Below are 15,357 nucleotides of genomic sequence, written 5' to 3'. Positions count from 1 at the left end.
GATTTCAAAACTTCTCTCTCTCCCTGAGCCGCCCTGAGTTTCCTGCTGGTACTCCTCCCACAGTCCAAGGACGTGTAGGTTATCCGGCAGCTCTAAATTGCTCGGGGGTGTGAATGTGAGCATGGATGGTCCAGGGTGTACCCTGCCTCTTGCCCAGTGCCAGCTGGGATTGGCTCCAGCCTCCCAGCAACCCTCAAAGGGTGGATGGACGGATGAAGTGTTAATCGTAGCAACAATAAACTTAAACAATAAACAATAAGCTTACAACATTTTTTTCAGACAGTCCAACTATCACTGTGTGGACCTGTGTGCCACAGGAGAACTGGACGTTTCAGTCATTTATCCACTACTGCAGATACATGTTAACTAATTTACACAATTTACACATTACTTCTAGCTGACTCAGTTTGTGGATATGTGCTTGTTTTCACCTTTTTTTTTCTCCAAATAAGTTAAGCCACCCCACAGCTGCCCTGTGTGGCTGGTCCTGAGCACCAGGCAGGGCCATGACTACCAGTGAAGACACAAAGGTCATGTCCCTAACAACATTTCTGGAAATCTGGGGGGTGAATAATAACATAAAATGAATTATGAAATGAACAGTAAGGAACATGAGATTTTGATGAGAACAAATTCTGTTACACAAACTTATCCTTATTTTTCTGACTTTATTTATGTTTATTTATTTTTCTTGTGAAAAACTGGATGGCTTTACATCTTCAGACCTCTTGCAATGAAAGACTGTGCATCTTCACTGTGCTCCAGTCTGAACAAAGAATATTCTTCATATTGATATTGAATATGTGATCTGAGTCATTCAGCTTATGCAAGCATGGGCCTGATTTAGTAGCTGTATAACTGATCCAGTCAGTTCAACTGGATTTGATGAAACATCCCTTCCTGTCAGCATCAGGGTGTGTGTGTGTGTGTGTGTGTGTGTGTGTGTGTGTGTGTGTGTGTGTGTGTGTGTGTGTGTGTGTGTGTGTGTGTGTGTGTGTCCAAGCTCAGTGGTAAGGAAATAAAGTCACGGTATCCATACCAAAGGTTCATGCATATTTTATTCAAGAGTAAAAAAGTGGATCGTCCCATGGGGCATGCTTACAGTGTTAGTGACTGGGGAGTCAAAACAGAAAGAGAGCAGAAAGAGAGAGAGAGACTGAGAGAGAGAGAGAGAGAGAGAGAGAGAGAGAGAGAGAGAGAGAGAGAGAGAGAGAGAGAGAGAGAGAGAAAGAAAGTAAGAACCGTGGCACAATTTCTATGGCACAGGGTCTCCCAGGGGGGTTCACCTCTCCCAAAGAAGCACAACAAGATCAACCAAGGAGCAACGCAACATGAAGAGCAACCAGCAGAGAGAGAGCTTAAATATTAAGAATAATGTCCATAATAAATAGAATCATAATAATCATAGAATCATAAATATCATCAAATAACAAGAGGAATCATCAAGAATTATGATCAGAGAGAGTACACTTTTTTCCTTTAAATTGTGACGGCAACACACCGGCTCTTCTGTTAAAATGTGTCTTGCTGCTTTTTGCTTTGAACAGCGCAAATTTTAACCATGCAATCATGCTTTTGGCTGCCTGAATGCCTGTGCCTCTGTATATAGTATGGTCATTCATCAATGCTAGTTTAATATTTGTTTATCATTATTCATATTTATCATTAAAAACAACTCCTGTACATCGACAAAGAAGAGAGGAGAGAACGTGGACTTGACACTTTGAATAGAAGCGTACTGTCATTCTGTACAGCGTTGAAAGAAACCGGAAACATGGGTTGTGAAAAAGAAAAGAAAAAAAAGAAAAAACATAAAGAAAATAACATGAAAAAAAAAACAACAAAATATAACACAAAATGAATACAAAAAATAAATTAAATTAACATTATGTACAAAATAAATTATTCATTATTCTTCAGTTCATTTATATTAGCCAGAAAAACAAGAAGAAAAAATTTCCTACCATAGTGAAACACAGAGCACAAATATAATCTTCACATTATTATCAAAGAACTTAACTCTGCATGCACTGATGCGTTAATATAAATGCTTTACAAAGACCTTTTCTTCTGACTTCTTCTTGTTGTCTTGGCTGCTGCTTTCACCAGAAGAGTCTGTGTCCTCTGTGAAATATCATTTCCTGTTTTTAAGGCCGGAGATTCCCAGCCATCACTGCTGTTTGGTAGCAGACAGCAACACAGGAAGAAAGGAGGATGTAGAAAGAGAATGAATAGAGTATGACTTCACATTTCAACTCCCCCCCAACTCCCTCACATACATAAAGCATCCTATTTCCGCTATACTGCATCTTGCATCTCGTGACCATATGCATCAGATGTGCAATAGAACCTCTCTATGTATCCTATTTACACACAACAGGTAGGGAGAAACTTGGCAGGTGGGGTGGGGTGGGGGAGGGGAGGGGGGTGTACAGGGTGCGATTGGAGGATGGGTGCAGTGCAGTGCTACAAAAGCAAACGGGACTCTCCTCCCGAGAAGAAAAGGACAGCGAGGGCCCAGATTAGACTGCAGCTGAGATTATCTCCACACATCTCTCGCCGACAGATAAGCCACCGCACCACACATCCCGATTTTTCTCACTGTTGCCTGGCTGATGACGAGATCCGCCCGTGCTTGCAAAACGAAAACACATTTTCAAATATAACCGCACGGACATTTACATGTTGAAGCATGTGCACGCACGCAGGCAGAAATATCCATGACCCTACAGAATCCACTGGTTCCACTTCCTGTTTTGGGACGCAAACAGGAAAGAGAACCACACAAATGTCTGATGCCGCCACCCCCTGATCGCCACAACCACCACCCCCCAACACATCACACACCACTGACACAGCCACGTCATGCTGACACTGTCAACCCACTGGTGATCCCCAACATACATGGTGAACAGCTGCTCCTCCTGTTTTGCATGGGGAGTGTTTTTGTCGTATCGTTCCTGTTGTTGTGCAGGTACATGGGAGTTGAAGTTCTCTAAATATGGCCGAGCAGTTCAGTGAAGAGACTCAGCCTTTGGTGGTAAAGTCCAGGTACGCTCATGCCTTTACATACAGCTGAGGGCAACGGGAAAGGGGTAGGAGATTGTGTGAGTGTGTGTGTGAGTGTGTGTGTGTGTGATTGCATGTCTGTGTGATGTTGCCTATTCAGTGTATGAAATACTGTGTCTGTGTGTGATGCATTTTTCTTGTGTGTATATGCCTATGTACACGTATCTATAAATATGGTACCATATCAGTGTAGTAACTGCAGGTATGTGTCTGGGCATGTGGGAGTGTACGTCCATCACTGTATATTGCTGTTGCTGTCGGTCCCATTGGGCTCTCCCATGTTCATGCGGCCCATCGACAGGCCCACGCTGTTGACGGCGTCGCGCCGCGGCGGCATCCTTTCGTTGATCCGGTCCAAACCTTTGGCCTCCTCGAAACTGCTGATCCGATGCTGCGGGGAGAAGCCTCGGATGGCTGCGGAGAGACAAGCAGGCAGGCAGGCACGCACACACGCAGACACGCAAACATACATACATGGAAAATGAGTTAGTATCTAACATGATGTTCAGTGGGATCTTGTGTATCCAAACCCCTGGGAGCTTTGAAGGAAATATTCAGAGCTCTGAAATGGATTAAAATTCCACTCCTCATTTTATTCATTCATGAAATGTGAATACATTTCCAAATCATCCATTCTGGTACAATTCACCTTTTAAATGCTTTCATTTGAAATAATTTTTAGTCCTGATAGTACTTCCTTTAGCGGAAGGCCATTTTGGGTTTGGATAAACAAAGTTTCTGTCACATCTACAGGGTTCCTACATCAATATCCACACACATCAGCCAGTGTTCATCTGTTGTCTGAATGCTGAGCTAGGATTAGTTTGACCTCGCGGCTCACAGTGAACGTGACAGTCAGTGCGACCTGGCCATTGATCCTAGATCAGTAGTCTGAGACTCCTGGTAGGTAAGCCATTATGAGACACAGAGTATGGAACAAAGCACAGCTGCACAGAAGCAGTCGTTCATAAGTCCTCGAGCATGTTTGGCCTCTGTCAGCCGTTTGTTTGAGACACTTTTTATTGGAGGCTCCCAGTTTCCCATACATGTTGTAAACTACAAACAAAAATTAAAAGGAAGGACAAAAGTCAGTGTCAGGTTTTCCATTTCCCCCTCAGGTTGCTTCCTTTGAGGTTCCTGTCTAAGTTGGCTGTATGGTAAGTTTGGCTAGCTTTCATCAAATTTGTCAGATTTTTTTTTCTTTGCCATAATGAACTTGACACAGCGTAGTCACTACGTCTCTTCCTTAGTGTGTTCAATGCTGGTGCACTACAAGTTAGTTCTTAAAGGGGCACTCCACCAATTTCACACATGACGGTCAGTTTACTACTGGTCATGGACAGATGATCAACATGGTAATCTCGGCTTGGGTGTGGAGACTTCAAATATTTAAAGGAATAGTTCACCATTTTGGGAAATATGGTCATTTACAGAGGATTAGGTGAGAAGACTGATACCACTCTCATGTCTTTATGTTAAAAATGAACTGTAAAACCACAACTTGTTCTTCTCTGTTTACAGATTCAGCAAGTTCCACAAAATGTTGAACTATTCCTTGAACAGAAGAAGTTTGCCCTGCAAACTGGTTGCATTTACTAAGCAGGGAGAGTCCGATGCTGCATTCAAGCAGTCTTAGCAGAATGGGAAAAATGGGAATTTGTTCTGTTATCCAGATTTGGGAGCATTCACACATTATTACAAGATATATACTCCCATTTGCTAGGCCTGCCATCAAAATAGCCTAAATGAGCTACTGTTGAAGTGTTGGTCATTTGGAGCAGTTAATGTTAACAAGTGAAACCACACACACACAAACTAGCATAGCTTTAGACTCTTAGACTTGCTTTGACCTTTCTCGAGACTCAACTTCTTGGAGGTGAAATACTAAATCAGTGGAGTGCCCCTTTAAATTAGACTCATAGTGAACCAAACAAAAACATGGAGCAGAGGACAGATAAGGCTACCTCTTGTAATGCCATCAATCATCAGAACCAATTTCATTAAAGTAATGACTAATCATGCTTGAACTTGATGCTTTGAAATCAGCTGAACTGTGGTCTCTGAGAAGGAGGTCTGTCCTTAGGGACTGACGCCACTTTTGAACAACAGCTACTGTCATATTATCTTTGCACACATGCAGCTACTCACAAATACAGTATGCCGCCGTGTTATACAGCGGACATCTAACACCCAGCTACAAATCATATTACATAACAGGAAAACATAACACGAGAGATACCCATAATTTATTTGCTAAAACAAATTATGGACTGTAGTTCAAGTAAGCCAAAGACAGCACTAAAGGTACAAACACAAAAGACTAAGAAAAGAAACTGTGCGTGCAGAGTAATGACTTAGCCTATGTACACAGAATATAGTTCACTAAACACAAACACCATGACCACAATCTGTTCAGTAGCACAGAAGAACCTGGCAGACCTGTCCTGGTGACGCCCAGTTATTGAGCTGTCCTTCCAAATATGAAATGAGCACAAAATGTAGATGAGTGCCAAATTGATCTTCTTCCTCTGCTTTTTCTTTCCACTTCAGTTTTAAATGTGGAGATTAATTCTTAACCTTGGGGAACACGTATCTGTGGTAAAATATTCAAAACTCCACTCAAAGAACAAGCAAAAATACTTGTGAAATTGTGAGTGTGTTAGTTATATAACAGACTGGTTCACATCAAGGTTAATTTACTTTGCTTTTCACAGAGATTTCAATCATATCCCCCAGACGTCTTCAGCAAACGGCTCAGGTGTCATCACATGACTTAGGTCACATCACCTCTTAGCATCAGACTATGTAAGTTTAGTACTTAGGTCATGTGACCATTTGCTGGAGGAGGCATTGGGATGTGGTCAAAAGCTGTGTGAACATCGAACTGAAACTTTAGAATATTTTATCTCAGATAGAGTGTCAAGATTTGGCTAATATAATAAATTTAATAATATAAAATTTAATATTCCCTCAGCACAATTTATTTCTTTTCACCATCACAGGTAACTGGTGTTCTGCCGTATCTTGCAGAGAAACAGATTGATTGCATGTTCATCTTCTACAGAACTACAGCACCTATGAAATATAGAGAAAAAGATTGTAACACACTGCTGACTATAGGAGGTCTGGGTGACCCTGCCCACCCTCACAACCCCCACTCCCACCCACGGTCCCGCTCTTCTTGTGTATGAAAGAAAAAGTTGTGTGTGATGTGTGGTATGTTCAGTAGGAGTGTTTTATGTGTGTATGTACATGCACTGGGAGAGAAGGTGTAACGATGTTCCTCTTTCCCAAGTGAAGGAAAGAGAAAATTGTGTGTATGTTAGTGTTTTAATGTGGTGGCTTCAGCGTGCAGCGGTTTAAGGCTTTGTTGTGAGCGCTGATGCAGTTAGAAGAGCTCAGTGCATCGTGGGTAAGGAAAATCTATGACCTTATGAGCATGGGTGGCTGAGAGCGCAGCCATGCACACACACACACACACACACTCACACACACACACACTCACACACACACTCACACACACACACACACACACACACACGTGCACGTATGTGCGTGCACGTAACACGCACACAGTGAAATGAGTGGGATTTTACCTTCGGCGTCCTTAACTGTCTCGATGGCTTCAATGGCCTCAATGGTAGCTGAAGGATGGGCAAAAAGAAAAGAAGAGAGAGAAAGGAGGACAGGAAGAGAGAGAAGACGACAGAGTCCAAGAGAGAAGATGAAGTACAAAGACAGAAGGAGGAGAAGAAGAAAGGAGTGCAGGCTGAAACATGCTTCTGTGCAGTTTTGTGTAAATGTATTGGCATGAGGACGCAAAGCTACAGCTGTGCGCTCCGGTTATGGGTAGCTGTAGCTCCAGGAGGAGCCTCTAAAATCTCGGATACGTGTTGTCAAACAGAGGTCTGAAAAAAGTTTAGCGAGTACTTGGGTTGGTACAACATCAAAAATGGAAATTTTAAAAAACTATTAAACCACAAAAGAATGCAAATGGAAAATTAAGCAGATTGAAGAGTGATTTGCAGAGTCAGGTACATGGATACAAAAATATTTGTATGACCTCCCGTGATAAAGGGTCATAATAACTGCTCAGGGGCTGAGACATGTACAGTGTAAACCTGAATGTCCCAGGTTGGAGTCTCCCCCCCTCACTCCCTCCCCACATTTTCCTGTCTGTCTCTCAAATACACACTATGAATTACGGGCCAAAAGGCCCACTTTACAGACTTTATTTTCTATATTATGGTTCGGTAAATGCAACATAGTCCCCTGTTGTACACATTAACGTCATGTGCAGCTTGTGTTGACAGACAGGTACAAACGTGTAAGAAGCGTTCCCAAATTCACAGATTCAAAAGAATGTTTCAGGCTTTAGTCATGTGAGGCCCTGAGGGCAGCACTGAGACCATGGCAGGTTCAGAGTTAGCAGTAGCTGGTGTTAGCTCACACACACCTCACACACCCACACACACACACACACTTTGGCTGTATGTCCTCTCGCTGATTGTCTAGAAGTGTCTACCTCTTTGCATTATTGTCCCTTCACAGTAAGAGCATTCTTTAGCTTTCTCTGTCTCACACACACGCACACACACACACACACACACAACCAGCAGGCTGTTAGTATCCTCAGCGCTGGTGAGGTGAGGTGGAGAGAGTGAGTGAGTCAGTGAGGCAGAAGGATGAGAGGAGAAAAACAGCAGTAGAGGGGGAGAAGAGGAAAGAGGGCAGGAAGGAACCAGAAGATGGTCCAAAGCAGATATTCAAATTGAGCCTGTGTGTACTTGTATGTCTTCTAAATCTGGTTTGGAGGGTGTGTTTAGGGTTAAGATGGGGAGAGTGTTTGTGTGTGTGTGTGTGCAAGTGTGTAACACACTCACCACTCTGCAGGGTCTGTTTGCCCCCAGACAGAACTCCGCTGGGCAGCATGCCTGTAGGGGTGAGTCCCTTCAGGGTCAACACGTTCTCACTCTCCTCCCTGAGAGACAGACAGAGACAGTGGGTATGTGTGTGACAGGTGTGTGTGTGTGTGTGTGAGTGTGTGTGGATAAAGAGAGTGCAGGTGATGAAGAGAGAATTACAGAGAATTACACACTTCCCCACACTGTGCACCTGCAAACACACAAAAACACGCCTGTGGGTTCAAACACTGAGCTCAGAAAGCGACAGTCTGGTGACTGCTGATTAATTTCTGCAGAAGTTAAAGGAAATACTCTATTTACAGGTTTAGGTACAACCAGAACTCCACCCACCGTAGAACAGAGAACATTTTGGCCATCTTCCCAATGGCTCGGATCTTGTTTTTGATCACCTCTTTCCTTGCAGCTGCTGCACTGGCTGTAAGACAATCCAACACAAAATCAGTAATTAATGAACTAATCGCGTGTTTAAAAAAAAAATATATATATATAAATATAGAGCATATTTATTTGTAATTACTGACACATTACCATGTCATTCATCATATATTGCTTTAATGTCAGTGTTGAGTGTTTCTTACCATCAAAGATCTCATCTCCGTCGTTCATGAGTTCGTCATCGGAGCAGATGCTCAGGACATTGACCAGCATCTCAGTCACTGTAGGACAAACGGAGACACACACTAAACCAGGGACATGGTGACGCCCTGGTGGCCTAGGGGTTAAGATAAAGACCATGACCCGCAGCATTACACCCAGCTGGAGACCTTTGTTGAATATCATTCCCCATTTCATTCTCTCTCTCTCTCTCTCTCTCTCCCTTCATTTTCTGTCATCTTTCTATTGTTGCCGTTCAACAGAGGCATAACGTGTGTCTCGAAAAAAGGGATGTAGTGGAGGACAAATCTGACTAAAGTCTAGTTACCGCAAGTCCCTAATCCTGTAAGTAGAGGTTGTCTACCATTTAAAGCTGATGTCATTACTATTTTTAGAGGATATTATAAAGTGGTACTAAAACACACAAGTACATAAAAATGATCATCCTTTAAAAGTCATTTAAAATGAATCAAACTAACAAATTTATATGGATGGTTTCTTGTGCAGTTTGTAGGGTTTTTTTTTAAATTCTATTTGCTTATTGGTGTGCATAGTTTTGTTGCCAGTTTATAAGAAAACTTTGCCTAATGCAAATCCTGACAACTACAGTACCGATGTGTCCCTGGTAATTTCCAAATACAAATCCAGTTGTATCAGCCACATTTAACCTATTTTACTTAAATTAGTCATTTTAATTAGTCATTTTTAAAAATCCCTAAATAAATAATTTACAAAAAAACTGTCTTTCATAAGTCAAACTATGAGACAGAAACAGAGACAAGAGACCGTTCAGAACTTGGTCAGAACAATTCACTGTAAACACATCATAGATGGTTGAAGATATAGTTGACTTAGAAATATCACTAAACCATGACTTCTGCCTCCAAATGAAACTGTGATACAACTTATCAAGATCACAACACCAGTCTGACCAGACTCTGCCTGTTTAACATCAGACGTTTCACAATGTCAGCCTCAAAAGCCAGATGTGGTCTGAGTCATGACGAAATTCACCCCAAACCTCTGAATGCTCTCCAAACCACGACCAATGTACTGTATGTGGAAGAGTCTTAAAACAGAAGGTCATGTGTGTGTGTGTGTGTGTGTGTGTGTGTGTGTGTGTGTGTGTGTGTGTGTGTGTGTGTGTGTGTGTGTGTGTGTGTGTGTGTGTGTGTGTGTGTGTGTGTGTGTGTGTGTGTGTGTGTGTGGTACCCTTTTCTCCCACGAAAGGCAGCGACCAGGTGAAGACGTCCATGAAGTTGGGCAGCCAGTAGGGATGAGGAGAACAGTTGAACTGACGTATGTTCATCACATTGTTCTCATACTTCAGCACCGCGGCTGGACACACACACACACACACATAAAGATATTAGTCTCTTCAGCTTTGGTTAGATACTCGACAATAATATTTCCTAAACACTAAGCATCAAACATCATGTTACACATAATGTCTATACTAAAAAGAGGAACACGTTGCTTAATGGCTGTTCTAATTGTTCCTGTCCAGTCTTGGATGAAAAATAACATACTGTTCAGTTTAAAACAACTGCACAACAGTGCTCACGCCTCAGCTTTTTCTGAGTGTGTGTGTATATACCTTTGTGTGTGTGTGTTTGTGCATGTGTGTCAGACCTTTGTTGTTGTAGACATCCAGGTAGTTTGGAGCAGAGAAGATGGTGATGAGGGAGGGGAAACCTGTAGTCTGACTCTTTCTGTACATACGGTACCTGAGGAAAGAGAGAGACAAACAAACCGCCCACGTTATAGCTATTTAAATAAAACACCACATCCTGGATGAAAACTGAGGATTTGCTTCAGAGGTCTTTAAACCAGACAGCGACTGGTTGAAGGCGAGACAGCCACGCATTTTAAGGCAAATGAAGAAGGAACAGAATCCCTGGCATGGCTGGGAAGATCTGTGTGGGCAAAATGACAGGGTAAAGTAAACTTGCCATAGTGGGGTTACTGAAAGCCCCTAGTGTTTGAGAGAAGCTGAAGCAAACACAAATTTAACATTTTGATTTTTAGGTCCAAATCTAGTCACTTACTCACAACAACTGTGGGTGCAATTAGTTTCCTGCATACAAAGAACCTACTGAGATTAGACATGATAATTAACACAAGCGCACATAAGACATTTGTACCCACAAACAAAGCAAAGCACACAGGCAGCCTCTTCTAGCTGGGGCCCTTGAGGATGAAGTAATTACAAAACTCATCAGTAATCAAGAATTTAAGATACAGGTACAGAAGCTTTTGCTGCTAAAATCATAGTTTCTTTTGACCAGCCCTTGCTGAGTGCACCAAGACCCATGGACGATTACCCAGACTACCCTGCTGCATGACAGACAAAAGGCTGTTAATGGGTTCACCAAACAGCACAACTCAGAATAGCACTGCCTTAATTGCAGCATTATATTTAGAGGATTTTCACTGGGATAACAGATGACGGTAATGGATTTAGATGGGTCAGAAAACTGTGTTTTGCCCCCACTATTAAATAAAATAGTGGGGGCTAGTAGTGCAAACTTTACAGGGCTCTTTGCCTTACCGTGCTGTTTTCAAGAGGTGAGTTGGTTAACCTGACTTTTGTTCAGGCTGTTGGTGCTCGTGGTCTGACAAACTCAAACAAAACTAGCACTGCTAATAGCACAGTTTAAGGGTGACAGAGGGAAAATTGTCTAACCTCTTTTCCCTTAATGTGCCAATTCCCTGACAAAGAAAAATAACAGCTCGGCACATGAAATGTCAAGGTAAGCCATTAAATTAAATGGTGCTCCCTTTTAAGCCGAGGGGAGGACTGAGCTGCAACAGTCAGTCAGCTTACCCAGCATCCTGTGCTTCATGCGCTCTGATGATTGACAGCAAGTTGTTGGTCTGTAGGAACTCACACACTGCCGGGTAACTGGGGACAGAAAGAGAGTCACAGAGAGAAAAAGACCAAAATGGGGCGATGGAAAAACATCCAGGGGAAGAAATATCCAAAAAGACCCAGTAAGAACCACTTTACATAACAAACATGTCATTTGTTATTATATCCAGACTGTTATAAACCACAAAACAGATGGAAGTATTTAAAGTCTAGCAGTGGGAGATGAGTAGGCCTCTTGTTTTCTAATGTCATGTCTGACTGGGACCAGCAGGGGGCATCAGTGAGCGCAGGCAGGTCTGAGCAGGGCTTATGGCGGCCTCAGTGCTGTGGGGGCAGAGTATACACTAGTTGGTCGATTGATGCTGTGTCTGCTAAAGATAGAAAATCACAGTGTTCTCCACAGATAACATGTCATAACACCAACTTCTACGCTAGAGGAACCCAAGTACGAACGCACCGACGCTAGATCTGGCTTTCAGCTTCAGCTCCTCGCCTTTACATTCCTCCATTTTTATTTTTTTAAATTCCAGCTTTCATCTTCTACCCCATCACCACCACCACCCTCCTCCTATGTTGCTCTCCCTCTTTCTCTCACTGTATCTTAATATCACTCCATATCTGGCAGGAGTAGCCAGTTGTCATAGCAACAGAACCGTGCAATCTCCCTGGGGATTGTGGGATATCGTTTCATGCTGAAACGGAACTGTGTGTATGTGTTTGTGAATGTGCTGGTACACTCGGTGTGTGTGTCTAAACTGGCCAAGATTTTCTGTCTCTTGTACAAATCCCAGTGATTGTAGTTGGAACTTGGATGTGGTATAACCAAGCAGGAAGCATCTCTCTTCTCATCACCAACATCCCAGACCAATAGCCTGAAGTCCACCTAAAACTTATTAAATTCCTGATTTGTAAATGAAAGCTACATCTCGCCAACACCAGGCGTTCACAAGGCACCCAGATCATTAAAGCACGCTGAATGAGCCCTACACAACACGCACAGGAGCACGTTTGAGAGAACCAGCCTTATTTCTGGCTGCCTGTTTCAGCGGGTAATTTTAAAGCATATTGTTCCTAATGTGTATTTTTTTTTATATCTGAATATTGCATTCAGTCTGGCTTGTTTGAATATCAGGTTAGTTCATATCTCTGAGCTTCATAAGCACAGGGACCTATTGCGTCAAGGCTACCAGACTATATTCATTCCAATTCAAGAGGATTTTCATCTAAAGTAAGATGTCAGGACTCTAATGTAATACTTTCTTTTGTTGGTGTGATCAAGGTCCTTGTGAGGAGTAATTTTGTCCTGTACCTGTAGAAATAGGAGCAGCCTCTGACTGTGTTGTGGCCAAAGTACTCCTGGGTCTTCTCGTTGCCAAAGTCTTCCAGGGGGTCGGCCCACAACAGGTCGCACATGGGTCCAAATGCTGGGGGCTCCTTGAATCGGTCCAACTAGGACATAGGATGCACACACACAAATACACAAAATGAAACACACTAAATATAAGCTCACAGAAACACCATTGCTCACATATAAGGCCAGCACAATTACACAGACAGAAAAAAATTATATATATATATATATAATTATATATGTATATATAGTTTGAAACATGATAAATCAGAGGAGAAGAAAGAAAAGCAAACACATAGCGCACACAAATGCACACAAACACATACTGTCAGAGCAGAGCATCTCCATGGCAACTCTCACCACACAGGAGGGAGAAGATGTCACACCAGCAGATTCACCATGGAAACACTGCCATTAGACGAGGAAGTGTGTGTTCTCATGTCTCTGTGTTCATGTGTGTGCCTTTGTATTCTGTATTACTGTGAACTGTATACATGCAGCATGTGTGTGGGTCTTTTGTGTTTCTTTCACTGATGTATTTTCTGGTATCTTATGAACTCTCTGCATTTACAGTACGGGCTGGTACAAAGGCATAAATAAAAGTTGGTGTGAGTGTTTATTTTCTGTACTGGCAGATATGTGTAAGTTCTGCACAACAGGTCATGTTACATTAGTGTTATATTATTACTGAGTTTGTATTACTGAGTATTATATGTTCTGCTCCACAAAGCAGAGAGCTGTAAGTACAGAAGTTGAAGAAAACCAACAAACTACACAACAGATAGAAAAGGGTGCTCTACTTTTATTTTATACCTTTTTAGGCTTTTTATTTTACCCAAAACATGACTGCGAGAGAACCTAAATAATACCTACAAAATGCAACCAAATGCTTTCTTTTAACTTAAAATAAAAGTTTACTGTGACAGTCCATATTTCTTTTGAAACAAATGAAATATGGACTGTCAATACATTTGAATAAATGTATCTCTGCAGGTCCTTTTGTCCTTCTGCTATTAATATTTATATTAAAAAACACAACAAATGAATTTACCATGTAATAGACTTATAAATTTGATTTAAATGCCACTAAGCTAGTAACCTTTAGCAGGAGTTTAGGTTTTTTTTTAGTTTTTTTTCTCCACTGTGAATGGATTTAACTGCATCATTTAGTTATTTAGTAACAAACTGAATTATCAAGATGTTAGTTCATCAAAATGGATGTTTTTCTTTTACATTTTCATTTCCAAACTTGTATGTGTGTGTGTGCTTCTTATTGTACCTTTTTGATGTCGTCCAGCGTGTGGATCTCTGGTGAAAGCCCCCCATGCACACACAGGAACTGCTGGTTCATCAGGGCTGCCAGGGGCAGGCAATCAAACGCCTCCATGCAGGAGTCATACACCTGCTCCGAGTACTTGATCTTACCTGGGGGTGGTTGGAGGGGTGGAGAGATATTTCAAGACTTGAGACAAAAGAAGCGCCTGAGTGTGTTTTGACATGCTTTGAACAGCCACCATCCCCGCAAACGTACAGTCAGTCCCTGTCACTTGGTGTGTGACTGTTACATATCGCACACAAACACACTGCTACAAGAAATGCAGAGAACAAACAAACATGAAGCCTTTACATGGACAGATCTGAAGAACTAAGCCATCTAAGGGCCTCAAAATGACTTGTCTGGCTCCTCTAAAAGATACTTTAGTTCATTTGAGTATGAAGGCGCGAACATGCAGGATTTTCACTGAACATGTTATTAATTTATGCGGCCATCTCTTCTCCAGCATTCCCATTTGACCTGTTTCTCTCCTCTCCAATGATTTGGAAATGTCACTTCCCAGAGAAGAAATGTATGGTGAAAAAATTCTCTGTATTACAGCACATAGCATATTATTACAGGCAACATATGGATGCAAAGACTCCCATTCTGCTTCCAGTGAACAAAATCTGACCTAAATATAAGCATGAAGTAGCGTAGACTGTGAGGCTGAAATTTTGCTTTAATAAAAACTCCTTTGATTTGGCAGCGATATCAATAAAGACATCCAATACGCAGCATCTTTAAGGACATTTCACACATGGGCATAACAATACATCTGACACAAAACAATATCACAGGATTAAAATAGCTGAAATGAGGAGAAAGACAGAAGAAGAAGAAGAAGAAGAAGAGAGAGAGAGAGAGAGAGAGAGAGGGGAGGGTGGATTTTGGATGACAGCGAGCGGGGAGGAGAGGAAAGGAGAATGATAATTTCATAAAGAGAGAAGGAGCGAGATTGATGGGAGGAGACAGGAGAAGGAGGAGAGGTTAAGAGCGGTGAGAGGAAGAGAGGAAGGAGAGGAGACAATGAGGGAGGAGGAACGAGAGCTGGGAAGGAGAAAGGAGAGTGTGAGGACATGAGAACGACATGTACACAAATCAAAGCCGGTATTGTGGAGTACCAGCTTACAGTAGCCAGAATTTGTATGTGTGTGTGTGCGATAGCGAGGAGTGTGTTTGTCAACCTCTCCATCTGCCTTGTGTAGAGCAAGAGCTCATTATTGCTAGT

At 42.1% G+C, this 15,357-nt stretch overlaps 1 protein-coding gene across 2 annotated transcripts in view; it reads right to left on the bottom strand.

Moving 5' to 3' along the window:
- Positions 1-1,068: 1,068 nt before the first annotated feature.
- Positions 1,069-15,357, bottom strand: part of ppp3cb (protein phosphatase 3, catalytic subunit, beta isozyme) — a 30,676-nt gene continuing 16,387 nt past the window's right edge. The window contains exons 5-14 of one of the 2 annotated variants that reach the window (XM_041047947.1): positions 14,091-14,236; positions 12,770-12,909; positions 11,416-11,493; positions 10,221-10,315; positions 9,801-9,926; positions 8,573-8,650; positions 8,325-8,409; positions 7,953-8,050; positions 6,666-6,713; positions 1,069-3,483 (exon numbers count right to left, since the gene is read on the bottom strand). In XM_041047947.1, the coding sequence (XP_040903881.1) occupies positions 3,305-3,483; positions 6,666-6,713; positions 7,953-8,050; positions 8,325-8,409; positions 8,573-8,650; positions 9,801-9,926; positions 10,221-10,315; positions 11,416-11,493; positions 12,770-12,909; positions 14,091-14,236 (1,073 nt within the window). In that variant the 3' untranslated portion in view covers positions 1,069-3,304. The remainder of the gene's footprint in view (positions 3,484-6,665; positions 6,714-7,952; positions 8,051-8,324; positions 8,410-8,572; positions 8,651-9,800; positions 9,927-10,220; positions 10,316-11,415; positions 11,494-12,769; positions 12,910-14,090; positions 14,237-15,357) is intronic. The other variant, XM_041047946.1, reaches the window with a different exon arrangement.

This window comes from Toxotes jaculatrix, chromosome 10, assembly GCF_017976425.1.
Source record: "Toxotes jaculatrix isolate fToxJac2 chromosome 10, fToxJac2.pri, whole genome shotgun sequence".
Lineage (NCBI taxonomy): Eukaryota > Metazoa > Chordata > Actinopteri > Toxotidae > Toxotes > Toxotes jaculatrix.
The sequence above is the reverse complement of the archived record's forward strand: the minus strand, read 5'-3'. Positions and strand labels throughout refer to the sequence as shown.